The 21,422-nt window shown below is 34.9% G+C and overlaps 1 protein-coding gene across 2 annotated transcripts; it reads left to right on the plus strand.

Annotated features, from left to right (window-relative positions):
• The first annotated feature begins 761 nt into the window (after nucleotides 1-761).
• Nucleotides 762-15,176, plus strand: khk (ketohexokinase). Of its 2 annotated transcripts, none has more exons than XM_056477530.1 (8): nucleotides 762-954; nucleotides 1,119-1,235; nucleotides 2,820-2,954; nucleotides 5,416-5,488; nucleotides 5,623-5,769; nucleotides 6,804-6,892; nucleotides 7,599-7,756; nucleotides 14,855-15,176. In XM_056477530.1, the coding sequence occupies exons 1-8, from the start codon at nucleotides 863-865 to the stop codon at nucleotides 14,941-14,943; spliced, it is 900 nt and encodes a 299-aa protein (XP_056333505.1). In that variant the 5' UTR covers nucleotides 762-862; the 3' UTR covers nucleotides 14,944-15,176. The 2 variants fall into 2 exon arrangements, with proteins under 2 accessions (XP_056333505.1, XP_056333504.1); XM_056477529.1 differs by lacking the exon at nucleotides 2,820-2,954 and adding an exon at nucleotides 3,223-3,357 and having other exon boundaries at nucleotides 765-954.
• Nucleotides 15,177-21,422: the final 6,246 nt, after the last annotated feature.

Genomic DNA, 21,422 nt, shown 5'->3' on the forward strand with positions numbered 1-21,422 from the left:
ATATACACAAGTTTCATATATGTTGTTTTAAACATCTAAAAGTATAGGTGTATATGCGAGTAATTTATAGGTGTATATGCACGTGTTTATGTGTGTGTTGATAAGCAAAGTTTGATTTAAATCCTACACGGCGCCTCATAGGAATTGCTTAGGGCCCCTCAAATCCCTATTTCTGCCCCAGAACATATGTAGCACACATAAAATATAAAAAGTATTTAAATAATATTTAATCTTAAAGACTGGATATAACTTTTTAAAACGTAGGCTCAACATGTTGTTCGTTTGTTATCATTTAAATCAGATGCTACAACTTCCATTTGACTGCGAATTGGTCAAAATGTTATTATGAAACTGCCTCTATATACATAAATATGTCGAATATTATACATTAAATATTAAACAAACACGGGTACTCAACATAAATATATATGTTTATAGTCAGCAAGTAACGTTAACGTTAATATGCTTACCGAATCTCTTGTCAACTACCAGCACGCAGGCCATTGCCTAAAATACAACTAGTACTTGTATATTTATAAAAGATAACGATGAATAAACAAATAATCTGGATGTCCGTCACGTGGCATAAAATACGTTTGTAAACAACTACAGGCATTACAGCACACACACAAAAAAAATGCAACGGTAAGAACTCACGTTGACACTCGGTAAACTTCGGAAATCATCGTGTCTTTCGCTCAGTTCGCGCTGGTACTTTCGGACACACTCGGTAAAAGCCGTCACACTTCGTGTCCGTGTTTACCTCTCCCATTCACTCAGAAAGAAAAATCTTCGGAATAGTGTGACGTTATGACCTCTCCTCCCAGGTCCGTAGTTCAGGATTTCTTTCTGCAGGGAGAATATGGAAGAGAAAAAGATCCTCTGCATTGGTTTGGTGTGTCTGGATATCATAAATGTTGTGGATAAATACCCGGAAGAAGATACTGATACCAGGTAGGAAATTCGGATACATCCAACAACTTGTACAGTATTACTATATTAGTGCACGTTTTGCGTTACCAATCCAAAAGCTTAACCAACCATATAGACTTGATATACCCTGCAGTTACTGTTGCATCACCGGTGTCATAAAATAACCCAATTGTTGATCATGTTAGATGCGTGTCTCAGAGATGGCAGAGAGGAGGAAACGCATCAAACACGTGCACTGTTTTGTCTCTTCTCGGGGCCCCTTGTGCATTTATGGGGTCTTTGGCTCCTGGACCAGTCGCTGAGTAAGTGTTTTTTTTTATCTATTGTTGTACAACGACATTTTCAGGGTAACTGTTTATGTATTTGTTAATGTATTTACTAACATGAACACTGCATTTAGTACAGTATCTTGGTTAACATTAATTAATGAAAATACAAATCACTCATTGTTAGTTGTTAACTCACAGTGCATTAACTAATGTTGACTAGCACCACTTTGGATTTTATAGATGGATTAGTAAATGTTGAACTATGATTAATAAGTATTGCTCATTCTTAGTAAATAGATTAACATTAACTAATGGAATCTATTGTAAAGTGTGACAATTTTCAGAATAATAAGTCACATATTTGATACAGATTACAATATAAACTGGAAGAATAACATACAACATAACATACAATTTAACAATACAGTATAAAAATTATATATTTATGTGTTTGAGTAAAACTTCATATTGATTTTAGACAACATAATGCCAATTTTTTTTCAGAAGAGTTTAAAAATATCAATATGTGGTTGATAACCCTGAATATACACATATGCACACAGATACTGGTATGTGCAATGCATTTTCACTTAACTTAAGGCTTAAAACGGTTTACACCATACTAGAGCTGCACAGTATATCGTTTCAGCATCGAGATTGCAATGTGTGCATTCGCAGTAGTCACATCACAGCATCTGCAATGTGGATTTGGGATATTATTGTTGATCAGCAATGAAGAATGTGCAGTGTTTACATTTTACTTTACATTTGATTATTCATTAATAGGGGCAGGACAAAATAGCTATATGCATGAGGTGGCAATTCTCATAATGGGGGATCGAACATATATCTAATAATAAATGTATGTGCTGTTAATAAAACAAACACATCTTGTGAATTTTTAATGCATCTTTCCCTCCTCATTCACAAATATCATGATATATTATGGATTTTCTTGTGATATATTGCTGATATTGTGATCTATCATTATTGGGGTTAAAATATCATGAAAACATCGTAGTTTATTGTATTACTCTACCTGAATATCCCACTACTTATTTCACTTTTATATTTGCTCTTATTTATTTATTCTAGCAATTTCAAAGTTAATTTGTTTTTTCAAATAGAGCTATTCAAGTCATCTGGTGAAACTGTATTCATATCGCAATATAAATCGCAGCAAAATAAAATATTGCAATGTCAGATTTTTTCAATATCGTGCAGCCCTACACCGCACAATGAAATTTGTTTTGCCAGTAAACAAAGACTAAATAACATATTAAATGAGAACTTTATATGCATGTAAAAGCCAAAATTGTGAGGTAAATATGCAGAATCGTGAGGGGGAATGTAAGAACGGTCACATACAAAATCACAATGACTTTTTTCAAATTGCTGACACATAGACAGACTTTGAAGTTTATGTCTTGCAATTAAGGCTATTTAAAATTATTTTTATTTTAGAACTGCAAGAAAAACCTGTGGCTGAAACAAGCTTCCATACTTTTCAGTTCCTCCCACAACTTTCCGAAGATCACACTTTTTTTTTTAGATCGCACATTAGCTGTACACTTAAGTTCTGTATGCATACATTTCCTTGCTAATGTGTTCTTCTAGCTTCATCTTGAATGACTTTCAAATGTACAAGATTGACATCTCTCTTCTTCTGGAGCATGCTGAATGCTCCTTTCCAGCCTCTGTAGTAATCAGCAGTGTGACCACAGGAAGCCGTACAATTCTACATATGAACAGGTTTGTGTGTGTGTTCATGTGTAAGTACAAAGCTCTTTCCTCACAGGAACAACTATTCCAGCTGACATATTCCTGATCGCATCAAAATGTAAAAAACAAATTGCTAACTCTCTATGTGGTGATGCTTTTTACATTTCTAAGAGTGCACTGAAGGTGCATGGTTCGAAGTTCAATGCGGCACGCTTTGTGAGCCTGATAAACGTTTCCTGCCCAAATCACTCAGTAGTGCATATGGGTCACTGCAGTGCCTTTCTGTTTGCTGTACTAGTTTCATCACGGGGGATTTTGCACGGCGCGGGGTGGACATTTCTGGTGTGGCTTGGCAGAAGTGGGGTGAGACCCCGTGTGCCTGTTGTGTGGTGTGTCCTGCCAATGGCTCTCGCACTGTCGTGCTCTCAGACACGTAAGAGCAACATCTAAAAGTCACAATAATCATAATATAATCAAAGTCAGATCCGTGAATTATAATAATCATAATCTATGAATGTCATAATTGACATTCATTTAGTCTTGATATCGCTGCTGATATAACAAATCACGACAATTTGACATTGCATGCATTTATTTGAGTGCTTATGATTTTTTTTTTGTGGGAAATTATTAACAGTTAATTTAATTTGCTAAATTATTTTATTCATTTGTTTAAACAACACACAACAGCACACAATGTCAAAGCTTACTAGCTCACTTGCAGAGTGCAACCTGCAGGTTCCAGAAGTAAAATCTCCATTCATTTCTTTTCCATGAGGAAACTGTTTTTTTAAGAATAACTGATACAGTTTTAAAGGCAGACCTGCTTTTGAAACAGTCTGAGGTTGTTAATCAATTGCATATGCTTTTATTAAATGCTATGTTCACAATAATTGAGCAGTTTTTAATATAATCATGTTAAATAGCAGAATTTGTTAAGAAATACTACACAGAAAAAAAATCCATAAATTAGCAGTTATTCATAATTTGTGATTCACTGTTTTTATTTTCATTTATTTAAGCTTTTAAATTGCATTATGGGACCTTGATCTTTTTCTCCAACAACTTCTGATGACTTTTATTGACATTTTTAATAGTTTTTGAAGTGATATATTGGTTGAGTTGTGTTGTAAACTACAGTACAAAAACCTGGTAATAAACTGCCAGTATTTTTTATTGTTATTTTACAGACTTAATACTCTCTCTATATTATTTCTTATGCTTTTTATACTGTTTCAAACTACTAAAATTGCAATAAAGTAGTAGTTGAATTTTGAATTCATAATGCAATTTATACAACATAAAATAAATGAAATAAATTAAATACTGAAACTGTTAAATAATGGATATTCGGGCCGATCACTGTAAAATCTGAAAAATATTAATTGTGCATATATATCGTAATAATTTTCATCAAATTATTCTCTTACATATGTAGTTCATATCTGTATTTTATATTAAGCAGTGGTTTGGATTGTAATTTTTTTTTCTCATTAAAACCTTATTCATGTATCTTTATTTTTTCACATACGTTTTTACTTCAAATGAACGCTTGTAATGTTGTGATTCAGCTTGTAGCTGTTTGGTTTGGTTCGTTGCTTGTAAAACATTCACAAAAACCTTTTTAATATCCCCATTGGATAAAATGAATTGGAAAAATACTTCTGGAACTTCTAGCTGATGGGCACTAATTCACTCTATTCCATGGCTGCCTTAAATACTAAACTGAATATTCACTCTCCACATTCCATGTCCAAATATTTCAGTTTAATGACCACTAAACAGCACAACCGAGCAATTACTGGCAACTGCATTTATTACAGTACCACATAATAATACTATTTCATCTCAAATCAATATATAATTGTAATTGCTTCTATTTATTTGTCAAGCAGCCGTGTAATAAGTGGGATGATCCAGTTAGATGCTCATTATCCCAAAATAAACCTCATGCAGAATGATACAAAACTCTCTGCTGAGGTTTATTTTGTGGACTAGTGGACTGCACAGTATCATTTACTTTTATTTGCTTTGTCTGTAGCAAACTAACATAAAAAAACAGCACTTATTTTTATTTCTGCCTTAAATAATATTTCTCATCACTAATACCTGTTTTGAAAACTTCCAAATCTTCTCCTTCTCTATGATGAGGAGCACACATTGGTTTATAATCACTGTTATCTTATAATAACAGCCCAAAGCTGACTATTTGTTCGCACTGATGACTGTTATCGAATGCTTTTCTGTATACAAACTGACAGGCATCCGCTCTAAAGCAGTAATCTAAGGTTTTTCCACTGCAGATCTTGCACTGATTCACTTTGTGACTGTAAATAGTTTCGAATTATATGATTACAGAAAAATCATGTCAAAATAATAGAGCGTGATTATGACCTATCTGGAACTTCTCATATACTGATGACCACACTGACTGTTGTAGTCTAAAATACAAAAAAAGCACGTTCATCAGCTATTCTCTCTGTTTAATCAGAAACTTGCCAGATGTTTCTGTAGAAGATTTTTCAAAGGTTGATCTGAGCCAATACAAGTGGGTCCACTGGGAGGTGAGCGGGTCTGCCAAATAACTTTCGTTTGCTACATATTAAAACACACTGAAACATCATTTAGTTCTTTCTGATCTTTATTTTATTCCACAAGTGGAGAGCCAGAGCTGATCATTTTATGAATGTGTTGTCAGGGCCGTAATGCTGACGAACAAGTGAAGATGATTGACAGGGTGAGAGAGTACAACAAAAAACAAGACGAGAAGAACAGAATCACCATCTCTGTGGAAATCGAGAAGACCAGAGAGCCGCTCTATCAGCTTTTCCCTCTGGGTGATTTGGTACGATTAAACATGTGAATAAAAAGCATTATTTTGATTTTAATTAATTACTTAGTTTTGTTTTGTGGCTTATTAACTTTGGATTTATTGATTGAATAATAGTCAAATGTTAATTGTAAATTTTGAATGGGTGGATTTGGCCAGTTTACACATTAATAAAAAAATAAAATCAACATTATTAAAAATTATTGATTATCTAAGCAGCATATTAAAGGATTTCTGGAGGATTGTGTTGAGGTTATGAAGCACTGTTTGTGTTTATAATCCATTGTTGCCCAATGACTTGTCTAATTAACCTTAGTAAAGCCTTTAAATTAGACTTTAAGCTGGATATTAGCATCTTGTAAATTACTAGTAAAAATATTATGTACTGTCATCATGGCAATGACAAAAGAAATGAGATATTATTAATTCATTAATTTTCCTTCGGCTTAGTCCCTTATTTATCAGGGGTCGCCACAGCTTAATGAACCGCCAACTATTCCGGGATATGTTTTCCGCAGCAGATGCCCTTCCAGCTGCAATCCACAACTGGGAAACTCACACTCATACACTACGGCCAATGTAGTTCATCCAATTCACCTATAGGGTATATCTTTAGACTGGGTGTGTGGGTGTGTGTGTGGGTGTGTGTGTGGGGGGGTGGGGGGGATGGGTGTATTAGAAATTAGTTATTAAAACTATATAATGAATTAAATTATTAAATAAGTATATATATTTTTTTGTGTGAAAATAAATCTACCCCCATTAAACTGTCATTTTGTTCATCTTTCAATGCACAAATATTCAAATAAGTTGAGCTTCCAATACTGCACTGTTAATGGGAGCTGAAATTAAAATATCTAATAAATATATTGTAGAGACAATATTTAATAAATGAACATGTAAGGAGCTTAAGACTTTAATGGGCATTGTTTTTGTATCTTTTGCTTTTTAAATTCTGTATAAGTCTGAATATATTCTATTATTTACAGGCCAGCCAATACATGTTTAGATACCACATAACCCGAGTATCTGTATCTGCTTTCACCCAGGTCTTTGTTAGTAAGGATGTGGCCCAACACTTTGGTTTCGACTCAGCCGCTGCAGCACTGAAGGGTTTCAGTGGTCGACTGAAGAAGGGGTGAGTCTGTCTAGCGACCACTAGATGTCCCTAGTATTACACAAATTCTGCTGACTTGATTAGGCGTCGGAAACACCACTTAAAGGGAAATTTACTCAAAAATAGAAATTCTGTAATCATTTATGTTTCATTTCCTTCTTCCGTGTTATTTAATTTGCGTGAACTTTCCCAATCAAGTCAGTAGAATTTTTGTAACATTGGTGAAATGAACGTTTGAAGATATTTTGTAAACTGCTGGAATCCATCGACTTCCATTGTAGGCAAAAACAAATACTATGGATGTCAATGGTTTCCAACAGTTTTAAAATATCTTCAAACGTTTATTTCACTAGTGCTACAAAAATTTGATAGACTTGATTATACATCAAAATCACCACTTAAAGGGAAAGATCACTCAAAAATAGAAATTCTGTCATCATTTACTCTATTGTCACAAACCTGTTTGATTTCCTTCTTGTGTTCAACACAAAAGAAGAAACTGTTGGAATCCATATTATTTGTTTTTCTTACTATGGACGTCACCAGTTTCCAACATTCTTCAAAATATCTTCTTTGTGTACGCCAGAAAAATAAAGACATTCATAAAGGTTTTGAACCTTTTGAAGTAAATGCTGATGACATTTTCATTTTTGGAACTACTGTATGCTTTTAAGAATGTGTACTTTTCAAATATTACCTGCTTATATAAGTTTGAATGTGTATCCAGTGCCACCCTCATTTGTGCCTGGGCGGAAAAGGGAGCTGATGCCATGGGTCCTGACGGTGTGATCATTCATTCAGATGCATTTCCACCAGAGAAGCTTGTGGACACACTTGGAGCAGGCGATACCTTCAATGCTTCTGTGCTCTATTCACTTTCAAAGGGTAAGGATGCAAGTCTGATTCTGAAACACAGAGACGTAATGGGTTATTGAGCACATTTACATGCACACCGTGTCCTCACAAAACAAAAACCAAACAAACAAAAAAACTGTTTATTAAGCAAAACAATAACCCTCCAATGCAAGTAAAGAGCGTTCACAGGACTAGTAAATCAGTTTATTTGGTGTAATGTAATCATTTGGAAAATTGTCATGTTGCAAGACAAATGCAAGACATTTTTATTTTAGTTTAGGTCAAGAAAGTGTCAAAGTTTGCAGTTTTATTTTTTATTCTGCAGCTTATTTACTTTTTCTGAATGTGCTTTAATTAGCAGTAAGGATGCGTTCAAATCAGTAAGCTGACAGAAAGCTGGTTAATGTGTTTCCTAAATCGCTATGAGGGGCATTTGGGTTAAATAAGAGCATGTAAATAAACACAGTAACTGATATTAACTCAGTTAAGACAATATTCTGATTAAGAATGCTATGTAAATTGAGATTTTTGATTACCTTTATTTACTTTTACACTTAAAAGTAAACAAAAATCGATTTAAGTTGTTGGGTATTCCTATTTTAGTCACATTATTGAAGTGCAAAATAGACCTGTACATTTTAGACACATTATTACCACAGCTTAGGATTCAATATTCTTTGATTTTTTGCAATAGAATACATAAGCAATACCCACATGAAAAAATACTGTAATTTATAATCAATTAAAACAACTGTTTTACCTTTATAATTGTTCGTTTTTAAACCATACTATAGTAAATCACTTAAATTAATCTGTTGTAGTTGTTCTATAGATGCTGTGGTAATACAACAACTATAGTGACATAAATCACCATATACTGAATTAGTACAACAATTCACCACAGTTTACTGTAGTAAAACCTAAATATACTACAGTCTTTATTACAGTTTATCAGTTTACTTTTGTTTATGCTACAGGTACCTATATTAAAGAATATTGTAATTTATAGGAAATTGCTAGAACTGTTTTACCTTTTTATATATTTTTTTAAAGCATACTATAGTAAATCACTTAAATTAATCTGTTGTGGTTATTTTATAGATGCCATGGTAATTCAACAACTATCGTGACATAAATCGCCCTATCCTCTATAAATACTACAATTCACTACAGTTTACTGTAGTAAAACCTAAAATATACTACCGTATTGGTAACACTTTATTTTAATGGTCTATTTGAGTATTAGTAGACTGTCTGCTTGATTTCTGTTAATACTGCTCCTTCAACAGAATTTTAACTGACTATAAGAAACTTTGCAAGTACATGTCAACTAACACTAACCCAAACCCCAACAGTCTACATATAATCTAATGAGAATTTGTTGGCATGTAGATGCAATGTAACTTAAATTCAACATGCGGACTCTCAAAATAAATTACCACAGTGGTAATTACAGTTAATCAGTTCACTAATACTGCAGGTTCCCACATTAAAAAATACAGTATTTTATGGAAAATTATTACATCTGTTTTACCTTTTCATTTTTTCCCCCCAAAATCATACTATAGTACAATACTTGAATTAATTTGTTATGGTAATTCTATGCTTGCCATGGTAATACAGCAACTATAGTGACATAAATTGCCCAGAACTTATAAGTACCACAATACCACAGTTTACTGTAGTAAAACCTAAAGTATATATACTAAAGTATTTATTACAGTTTATCAGTTCACTTTAGTTAATACTATAGTATGCCATAGCATTCATTAACAAAGTGTTGTACATGCTAGAATATATACATCATAGTATACACTTAAATAATAAAATACTATGGTGTTTTTTTCATGTGCGCAGTGTCAAATGTTTAGCCACAAACTAAAATCAAGAAATTGTGTCCTACACTGTCTGTTTGTACTTGTAGAATGCCAGATAATTAAATGCACCTAATTTTACATCAGATTTTGTAAAATTACAAATAAAACACCCAAAATTGGGGGCGCAGTGGGTAGCACAATCGCCTCACAGCAAGAAGGTCGCTGGTTCGAGCCTCGGCTGCATTTCTGTGTGGAGTTTGCATGTTCTCCACGTGTTCGCGTGGGTTTCCTCCAGGTGCTTCGGTTTTCCTCACAAGTCCAAAGACATGCGCTTTAGGTGAATTGGGTATGCTAAATTGTCCATAGTGTATGTGTGTGAATTAGTGTGTATGGATGTTTCCCAGTGATGGGTTGCAGCTGGAAGGGCATCCTCTGTGTAAAGCATATGCTGGTAAGTTGGCGGTTCATTCCCCTGTGGCGACCCTTGATTAATAAAGGGACTAAGCCAGAAAAAAATGAATGAACACCCAAAACTGTAAATGGCACCTTAACAAATATATACTGTGCAGTGATACAGTACATGAAATTCTGGAGTTAACATTAGATGGCATTTATTTATAATGTGTGATAATAATCAATCTTTGCACTACTATCCACCTTTTTCTATGATAGGCTACTGTGTTTTAAATTATGGGTTGTACTTGGGGTAATTAGGCAAGGTCCATTTTAAGTAAATGAAATAAAACACTTCATTCAATAAGGTTGTGTTGCAAAAAATTCATAAACTCAGTAAAAACGGAATGAGATGTTTTATTTAGCATTTATCATGAAAATAACATTACAGTTACACTAGGGGCTCTATTTTAATGATCTAGGTGCAAAGTCTAAAGCACATGGTGCAAAAGCATTAAGTGAATCCACTTTTGCTATTTTAAGGACAGTTTCTCCTGCGGCGCATGGTCTAAAGCAGCGACATGCATTTCAGAATTCTAAACATGGATTTCTATCAAAGTACAAACACCGGCGCTGCAAGACAGCTGCTGTCTGCGGTGGCCAGTCACGACTCAAGACTCTGTTCATATTTCTGCCGTGCCATAGAGCGCCATCTGATTAGTTTCATTTTAAATAGAGTGCTAATGTGCGCATCTGGTGTGCTATACTTTAAACTGTCATGTGCGTATGGAGAGAGATTAGACTCAATAATAATTCACGCAAAAGACACGATGTACACATGCGTAGCCAAATTCACGTACGTAAAATATTTATTTATACTTACAAAAACAATTCACATGCACAAAATAAAAATACATTTTCATAAAATACGTTTCACAAATGCAAAACACCATTTGCAAATATATGAGTGTACAAAAAGTTTTGAATGTTTAAAATTCACGAGTTCATCCTGAATGAGAATGTGCAAATCCTCTATCACGTACGACTCACCCTGAATACGAGTGTGTGCATTTTTGAGACTTTCCTGTCAGCACACACCTCCCACGTGAGTCACTCGTGCCCTGTAGCCAATTAGATGCGAGCTTACTGTTCAACCAATCACAACTCCCTGAGAACGCGGGAATGACCGAAGGCCTTCACTGTGCGCACCATTTGCGCAGTCTGACTTAATTAACGGAGATGATCCTAATTTACGTTATAAAGTTTCCATTATAAACAGCAGCCATTGCTTTAACAAACGTTTGATACTTAATCTTTGCATACATAAACCACTATAGAAATCAAGTAACCACTTACCCGCGCATCCCGCTCTTCACCTGCCATGCTAAATAGAGGAGTATTCTTCTTCTTAGAGGATCATCTCCGTTAATTAAGTCAGACTGCGCAAATGGTGCGCACAATGAAGCGCTTAGGTCATTCCCGCGTTCTCAGGGAGTTGTGATTGGTTGAACAGTAAGCTCGCATCTTATTGGCTACAGGGCACGAGTGACTCACGTGGGAGGTGTGTGCTGACAGGAAAGTCTCAAAAATGCACACACTCGTATTCAGAATGAGTCGTACGTGAGAGAGGATTTGCACATTCTCATTCAGGATGAACTCGTGAATTTTAAACATTCAAAACTTTTTGTACACTCACCATTTGCAAATGGTGTTTTGCATTTGTGAAACGTATTTTATGAAAATGTATTTTTATTTTGTGCATGTGAATTGTTTTTGTAAGTATAAATAAATATTTCACGTACTTAAATTTGGCTACGCATGTGTACATCGTGTCTTTTGCGTGAATTATTATTGAGTCTAATCTCTCTTCATATGTGCGCGCCGCATCCGGTGTGTGACGCCCTTAACAGGGTTGTGCTTATTCTCTTAATGAGTTATGGGTGTGTTTTGAGCATAGCATGCATTAAACCAATCAAAGTATTATCTCCTATTCCTATTAAGAGTTAGTTGCATCACGCCATGGCACATTTGCTATTTACATGGCGGATTTTGTAAGTAAAAACTTTTAGGAAAAACTGAATGCATTACTAGCGAGAAAACAGCTAAGCATTATCTGTGCGAGGATAAAGAATGAGCCTCATCCATTCGCCCTCTTTACTTTACTTTTGCTCTTTACTTTACTCCTTTACTTTCGTGGAGTAAGGAAACAGTGTTGTACGCACTCCACTGAAGACATCCATTAGCCTATGTATTTAATTTAGTTTGTTAAGCGCAAATTTTTGTTTTAAAACTATTTGTAAATTTAGTTCTAATTTCTTGCAAATGAATAAATAAACAAAAATAAACAAGTGTGGTCAAAAATTGAGTTACATTCAAACACACGTCCCATTCTTATGCCCTATATGCTGATGCATACGTCTTCAAAACCAGACAGGTTTATTAAAACAAATATAAATATGCATATAGCAAATAATACTGCTAATAATAATAACATTATACAAACGCAAATAAACATGCAGTCATGAATAAACTGAAAAAAAGCACTTCATATGTAAAGATATTTGTGTATTGTTGTACATCCTGGGTATATAAAGCAAAGTATAAGCGTTTAGACCTGCATAGGCGCATAACTAACGCGCTCTGCGTTGGACTTTAGACCAGCTTTTAGTTGGTCAATGGCACAGTCTATTTCAGTTCCTTAAAATATCTATGCGCCAACATTGCGTCTTAACACACCTCCATTTTAGACTAGCACACCCATGAGTCCACAAAATGGCATAAAGGGATTTGCTATTTAACCAACGTGGTGCAAACCGTGAAAAATAGGGTTGCGCTGGTCTGAAAATAGCAACAAATCACACCATACATGTCTTGTGCCTTATTGTGCCGGGTGTATGATAGGGTCGTAGGTGTTTTAAAATGACATTAGTATCACCATTAAATCTGTGGTGAAGCTTTTTTCAGTTCACTGTATTTGTATTTTTCTTTGTATTGCCTACAGTACATTCAGCGTTGGGTAGTAACTAGTTACATGAAACTGCGTTTCGTAACTTAATTATAAAATAATTGTAACTGTAAATTGTTACAGTTACTGAGAAAAAATGTGTAATTAAATTAGTTACTTATGAAAATGTTAAAGATTACAAATGAGGTTATATCTAAAAATGTTCTTTAAAAATCTGGGATATGTTAAATAATATTAATCTGTTGTTTTGCCTGTTTTTGAAATGCACTATAACTTCTGCTAAGGCTGTTGTTTTGCCTGTTTTTGAAATGCACTATAACTTCTGCTAAGGCCATTTATTAAAGCGGTGCTATTCTGCTATAACTACATTTCTCAGTAGCGTCGCTACTTTCTAAATCAAATCGTTTTTCAGTAGCGAAGCTATTATTTTAGTCAAGTCAAGTAGTAGCGTCCACACAAGCTATATTTACCGATCGCGAATCAATAAATGACGGCACAGACATTCACAGAGCTGTGAGGCCGGTGTCTAGCCGATGAAAATAAAGCCATAAGACTGCGAGAATGACGATTTCTTCTTCTACCTGTTTTTCAGTGGTCGACAACAAGTTTTTGATATGTTACTGCCACCTCTCGCTTTGGTCAGTGACGTCGCCAACCAATTAGGCTAATACAAGAAATTTGCTTGAGGCAAAAATGACTGAGGAAGAGGAGGTCTATATATATATATATATATATATATATATATATATATATAGTTTACTGTAGTAAAGGCTTAAGTATACTATGGTAATTATTATTAATTCATGATAGTTACTAATAATACTATATTATGTAGTGTAATTTATTAATGAAGAGTTGTAAATATACAATACAATATAATGTAACTATAATATAATAATATAATTCCTAAATATTTCCCTTTACTATAAATTACTGTAGTATTTTAAATGTGTAACACCTGGTTTTATTGGATTTTTAGTTTATGCTGTTATATACTATAATGTGTTTCTGTTTGGTACAGCATATTAATTGCAGTAAATAACTGAACTGAACAATTAAGCCTCATATGTTTCAGTGGCAGTTTTACTGATCTCTAAGATATGATTGACTTGTATTTAAGCTGGTTTGATTTAAAAATGAAAATTGCAAAAATAGCTTAGATGTATTTTTATTGCAAACAGAAAATCACTATACACAACTAACTAAATTTTTGATTTTGTAACAACAGTAAAAAAAACTGTTATAAGGTCTGGTTTTGTGGTGGCTGTACTTTAAACTTCAATTAATATAATCTTAACTTAAGTGATGAAAGTTTTTGTAATTCGAACATTAAACAGAGCTACTGTAAGGTCACACCTGCTTGGTATAAATGCTTGAAAATGATTTAGTTAAAAAATATACATTAGAAATTTAAAAGTAATCAAAAAGTAATCAGATGTTATTAGTTACTTCACTTTCATAAAGTAATTGTAAAGGTACACTACTCATTACATTTTAAATAGGGTAATTTGTAATCTGTAATCTATTACATTTCCAAAGTAACCTCCCCAACACTGAGCACATTAATATTCAATATGTCAATAATATGGCGTAAATGCTCATTGTGAGTTTTCAAGGTTATTCATGGCCTACTGAAAATAATTCATTTATTCTAATAAGTTGCATTTTGACATTGGAAGGATGTACAGTGAGGAGAATAATAACACCTCATTGCATTCAGTTTTTAATTACATTTCACTGATTATTTACAGTTTAACATAAGTTACCTTCATAATTCACGCAAAGCATCATGGGGTGTATGAAAAAGGTGGTTAACATGTAAAACGGGAACATGAAAGAAATATTCTAAAAGCAACTGATGTAAACACCTCGTTCATAATATTGTCTAATTCAGAATAATGTACTGACGTCCATGTAAACTGATTGTAAATCTGTTTCATTCTCTTTCTGCAGGAGGCAGCCTACAGGATGCTCTCACATTTGGCTGCCAGATTGCGGGGAAAAAATGTGGCGTCCACGGATATGATGGAATTTTACACTGAACATGCCGAAGTGGCGCACAGCTGGAATCTAGTGGAGACATACATATAGCGTGCCGATAAACTTAACTAGAGTTGTAATAAGTCACTAGTCATTGTCAAGGCATGGTGGCAGTGCTAAATAGTGTTGTTTCACATAATAATGATAATTTAAATACAAAGGATATGTTTAAATAATGAAGGTATATTGTACTAATGTTACTCTGCATAATTTAGATTAAATTAATTGAAGGAGACTTGTTTACAACTCTTCACTCTGCATTGACACAAAATATTAATGATATTATAATGTAAGAAAAATGTAATAATAATGAGTAGAAATTAATAAGTTAATAATTAGAAAGAAAACAACATTTGGATGACTGAAGCTGTTCATGCCAAGCAAAATGGACTGTTTGGAATAACTATGATTTATTTTTTTTACGTTTGCTGTGAGGAATCATTTCAGAAAGTGGGATAGTGAAAGTGTCACGGGTGAATGATGTCAAACTCCGGGGGAATTTTCTTTCGTGTTTGGCGCGTCTTCATTGTCGTTCAGTCTGACATTATGAAAGCTGAGGTCTTACAGTGTGACGTGGGAGCTATGTTCGTGCAGACTGACATGCTACAAATCGTTCAGGATTATAAAAAACTAAAAAATAAAAATCGTAAAGTGTGAGCCGGCCTTTAGAGCTTGACTATGATGCCAATTTAGAATGTGTTTTTGGAGGAAACCAGGGAACTTGGGGGAAACATCTACGCGAGCAAGGGGGGAACAAGCAAACTCCGCACAGAAATTTCAACTGGTTTAGTAGGGACTTTAACCAGTGACATTCTTGCTGTGAGGCAATAGTGCCAATCACTGGGCTGCCGTGTCGCCCAATCTAGAAAGGAGGGGGAGTAGGGGTGGGAGGGAGGATTCTTCAAAAGGAAGACTCTGAGGTAAGAAACTTGGTTATTTATAGTGAGTTAAGAATTGTCTGATTGGTGAATCATGTGTTAGCTAATGCGGGACCAGCCATGGACAATCAAAAGCACGTGATCCTCTCGAAATTAGTTTATAATTAAACTTCACAAACAGTGATGCTGTTAAATTTTATTAGTTTGTAACTTTTAGTTAATACCTTTTTAGTTTCATTTATTTTCAGCAGTCATGAACCTTTAGCATTACATGGTTCTTCAAAGGAAATTATGATACTTTATATGATGCATAACCTTTACAAAGTTTGGGGTTAGTATTTTTTTTTTTTTAATAATTTAATTTATTACAGTAAAAAAAAGACTAAAACAATTATATTTTAAAAAGTATAGATAGTATCAACTTAAGCACATACAATGAAATAAAAAACATACTGACAAATAAAAAGGTAAATAATAATGTGACTTAACAAAAACTACAATTGTACCATCTGTATTCGGGTTAGTTTTATTTTTTTAATGTATGTAAGGATGTATTAAATAGATTATAATAAGTAATATACAAATAATATTTGACTATTTTACTCTTTTTGATATAACAAATTGATATATATTTGATATAACAATGGGACGTCTTGGCGGCGCAGTGGGTAGCACGATTGTATCACAGCAAGAAGATCGATGGTTCGAGCCTCGGCTGGGTCAGTTGGCATTTCTGTGTGGAGTTTGCATGTTCTCTCCGGGTTGGCGTGGGTTTCCTCCGGGTGCTCCGGTTTCCCCTATAGTCCAAAGACATGCGCTATAGGTGAATTGGGTAAGCTAAATTGTCCGTAGTGAATGTGTGTGAATGAATGAGATTGTATAGTGTTTCTCAGTGATGGGTTGCAGCTGGAAAGGTGTTCACTATGTAAAACATATGCTGTTTATCATTCCGCTGTGGTGACCCCAGATTAATAAAGGGACTAATCTGAAAAGAATATGACTGAATGAATGATATAACAATGCAAATGAAGCTTTGGTGAACAAAAGTGTATTTTTTTTTTTTACAGTGTAGATAAAAGGATAGTTGACCCCCCCAAAATATATTTTACACCCTCAAGTGGTTCCAGAATGTTTATGAGTTCTTTGTTTCTGTTGAACGAAAACTGGAGGTCAATGGCTACCTATTTACAACATTCTTCAAAACAAGTGAAGGATGAGTAAATGATGACATCATTTTCTTTTTTGAGTGAACTACCCCTTTAAATCAGAAAAAAAATTAACTACTTTGATCCAGAAAAATTGTTTATACTGGTAATACACAATAATCAGTTTGTTATAAATGTTCCTAAAGCTGCATTGAAGAGCAAATATGTTAACTTAACATCCAGCAGTGCTTTGATAGGAGTTATGAGGAGAGGTTGAGGGATATTGTTCTCTGATTGATACTGAAGGGTTGGCAGCGGTTGCGTCTCTGCAGCGGTGGGGAGCTCAGGCCTGTGTGTTTGCACTGTATGCAGAGAGAAAGAGAAGGAGGAAGACAGCTGAATGTAAGTGCACAAAGATTAAAGACAAACAGGATACGTGACATTTTCCCACCCAATCCCATTTAGACACAGCTGGCCAGCACTACGCGGATTCTTTTACCACACCCAAATGTGCAGTAATGACACCCTGTCTGTCTGATAGAGCATGGTTGAAAGTTACGAGAAAAACACACAAATTAAACTTCTTTCATACTTTAATTTTTGTGGAGATACTAGGGAAATATTTTATTATATGCTTAGAAATCTTATCAGAAATCACTGATATAGTCTTGTGTAAATTATTTTAAATGATTGTTGGAGTAGCTCTTCCTTTTTCAGCTTTTAAGGGCACCTATTATGAAAATCATCTTTTGTAAGCTGTTTGGACAGAACTGTGTGTAGGTATAGTGTGTCCACAGTCATATTGGGGTTATATAAAGACAATAAGTCTCTTTTTAAAAATTTCCTGATGTTTAAATATGATCCAAATCCCTCCCTCTTTGAGGCTCACCGCAACATGAGGAGTGCGGTTTCCCCCCGCCCACCAAATCGATTGACAGCTGTGTATTAACATGTCTCCTTAATAACGCGTATAATCATATTAACCATACTTGCCAACATACTGATCTAAAAATCCGGGACATTTTATCCAGGGGTGCGCGCGAAGTGAAGAATTGGGGGGGGGGGGGTGAAGATGGTTGCGCGTTGGGCTTGGTACGCAACGCATGGGGACCAAACCAAAAACATAGCGGAATTGTACCCAAAAGCTGCGCGAGGGAGGTGGGGGGGGGGGGGGGGGGTGGCTGAAATTCCGGGAGTTTTACGGGAGACAGAACAATACGGGAGATGGGTCTGAAGTACGGGAGACTCCACGGAAAAATGGGAGTGTTGGCAAGTATGATAACAACAAGACAGGACGTGCACAAAGCAACTGGGATTAAAATATCTGTTCAGCTCGTGAATGTGATCAAGAATCAGTTTTACAAGTTTAAAACGTTGATGTTGTAATGAACTACTGCGATTTGTCCATCCTTATATCCACAGCTGCATGTCAGTATAATTATAAAAGAACACGTTTCAATCCCGGTTTGTGGACGTTAAATCAGGTTTATTTTGTACATTTACATAACGGATATCCATGAAGTAGTGGATAGTAATGTGTATCCTGTCACATTTGCCAAGCAAAAACAGTGCAAAGTTAATCGCTGTGTGCTTGTGAACTTTTTAACAACATTGTGTGTGACTCATGGAAAGGCTTGAATTAACTTCACAACAAATACATCAAATAATCATTAATAAAGTTCTTACAGTAGTATTTCTCACAAACGTTCTGTGAGATCTGCTTCCTTCATGTCTGTCACTGTGCTGCTTATCTGACACAGCCGAGGTAGAGATTGAGGCACACTCTGGCAAGCGTGGGATCGGTGGGTGGGGAGAACTAGCATTAAAGGCACAGGCAACAAAAACAGCTACATGGCATTTAAAGTAGAAAATACCATCATTCAGAAAGGTATAATAAATAATCTGATGGGTGTTTTGAGCTGAAACTACAGATACATTCTGGAGACACAAAATACTTGTATTAAATCTTGAAAAAGGGGCAATTAAAATAGGTGACCTCTAAACATACTTTTTTTTACATGACGGTGTACTTAAAATAGATAAGTTTATACTTTGCATTGTGTGCAGATGACATTGTTCGCAAAATGATACTCAATTACATAGATCTGTCAAAATACTAAAATGGTTTCATAACATTAGAAATTGCATATTCAGGCTGCCAAAAATGGCACTGTCAATGCAAAAAATGCATAAAAAGTTGTAAACAATGATTTGTTTATGCTCTGTAAACCAGTCATTGAATCCCACAAGCAAAAGATCTTTTCATAAACATTATTCCCATTAAATAATTCATGTCATATAAGTTATTATGTCATGAGACTTAAATTTAATTTTCAGCCTGGCCCCAAACATAAATATGAGAACAAAAGTAAAACAACCCAAAACTAAACTGCAATACATTATTACAGGCTATATATTAGCTGTGGAAAGTATTGCATCTGTTTTAAAACTCCTAAAATGTGATGATGTTAAGCTGTTTTCAAGTGAAACAGTGACATTGTGCAGACATACACTACCGGTCAAAAGTTTGGGGTCAGTAGGATTTTTAAATGTTTTAAAATAAGCTTCTCCTGCTCACCAAGGCTGCATTTATTTATTGATGAACAGAATAATTTTATTTAAATTATTAAATAAAATTAATAATTATAATTAAAAAAAATTGACCCCAAACTTTTGACCGGTAGTGTATATAACATAATATATAATGTATATAAGTATAATGTCATCTTTTTCAAATTTTTACAAATTGTGCATTCATACTGTAATGTAATGTTTAGAGTCAATTTTCCAAATACATTCAAAAGGTATTATTTTTGAACATACACTTAAAAAGCCTCCGTATAATGTACACAATATCATTTCTCCTGAATCCACCCATTCAGCCCATGCCATCTGATTTAGTCCATTTCTGTTAAAGAAAACCATAGATGCATCCCAAATCTCATACTTATGTATATTCTATGCCATTTTGTAGTATAATTAGTGTAAATAGTGCATTCACACTGAGATTCTAAAAAGAATAAGTGCTGAATGATGCACTTATATAACCATTAAAATGAAGCATGGAATGTTGGACACTTCACACACTCAACAGCTGCTGCTTTGCCCATGTAGCAGAAGGGGCGGAGCTTTCAGGTACTGATGTACCTGTACAAGGGGAGAACATGCAAACTCCACACAGAAACGCCAATTGACCCAGCCAGGGGCTCGAACCAGTGACCTTCTTGCTGTGAGGCGATTGTGACACTGATGTTGGATTACTTTATTTATTGTGGATTGTGAAAGCAAAATGCTCCTACGAGAGTGATTATACTGCCTCCTGGGTATTATTTGGTAGTTTGGTCATTTATTTTGCTGATTTGGCAAGTGTCAAACGTCATCTGAGAAACGGTTTGAATTTCAGCTTAGTAAACAAAACAATGTTCCATTTGAGATGACACTACATACATATTCTATGCTGTTGAATGTGAAAGTACATAAGTACAAATTGCAAAAGTCAACCCTGGCTCATTCTGAAAATGTACCCCTATGTACATTTCTGGAGAGCGCCAAATACATCCCAGGAGCTACTTTTTTTTTTTGCAGTTTCTGTTTTCGCGAATCCACCAGAGGCCGCTGTGTAGGCTTTTTGAAATCTTAAATTTCTGAGTGCCATTTGCGCCTGCTGTTCTTGCGTAAATCCCCCAAAGGTCGCTGTCGACTGACTGAATGACTAACCGATTGACTGACCCACCCTCCTTTCCTAAACCCAACCAATCCAGAAAAAGAAAAGCCCTCATCTGATTTTTACCATGTTTTCAGATTTTACCACAATCTCACCCTTTTATTTACTTGTTTATGTTATTTTTGGGATTTTGTTTATGTCTTACCCACTTTCTTGAAATGTTCTTCACCGGACTCGAACCCCGTCGTCGTGGTCAACTCCTCTCTGCATCTCAAGTCCACCGACGTACATACCAACCTACTAGAGAAACGTAACAGCGTGAAAGCCATCCATACGGAGGTAAGCGGTCAGCAGGTAAATGCGAAAATGAACGGCGTCAAACCACCCTGTAGCGTTCGTTTTTTAAAAACGAAATGCAGCCATATGTACATCTGGGTACATAATTCACGATTTACAGAAATGTATATAGGGCTACGTTTTTAGAACGAACCTATATTGGCATAAGTGCATAGTGTATAGTGTGCCATTTGGGATGCAGCTCACGTTCCATCCCACATTTACTTGTTGAATTTTCTGTTTCACTTTAAATTACAGTACACCTCAATACAGAAGTAAAATGAGTGTTGAATGCCATTTTATGTTGACATTAATAGAAAAAGGAAAGCATATGTTTGGCTTATCCTACAGATGGGATATAGGGATGTTAAAGTACTGAAAGCAATAAAGAAATACAATATTATGAAATGGAAAAATAAGTAAACTCCCCATGTTGGCACATACTGTATCAGCGAGAG

Source organism: Danio aesculapii, chromosome 17, assembly GCF_903798145.1.
Source record: "Danio aesculapii chromosome 17, fDanAes4.1, whole genome shotgun sequence".
In the NCBI taxonomy this organism is placed as follows: domain Eukaryota; kingdom Metazoa; phylum Chordata; class Actinopteri; order Cypriniformes; family Danionidae; genus Danio; species Danio aesculapii.

Bases quoted from the DNA above. Each gene is read 5' to 3' on its own strand.
- khk (XM_056477530.1), top strand. From the start codon at position 863: ATGGAAGAGAAAAAGATCCTCTGCATTGGTTTGGTGTGTCTGGATATC. The intron at 5,489-5,622 runs GTGAGCGGGTCT...ATGTGTTGTCAG, and splicing joins ACAAGTGGGTCCACTGGGAG to GGCCGTAATGCTGACGAACA. The intron at 6,893-7,598 runs GTGAGTCTGTCT...ATGTGTATCCAG, and splicing joins AGTGGTCGACTGAAGAAGGG to TGCCACCCTCATTTGTGCCT.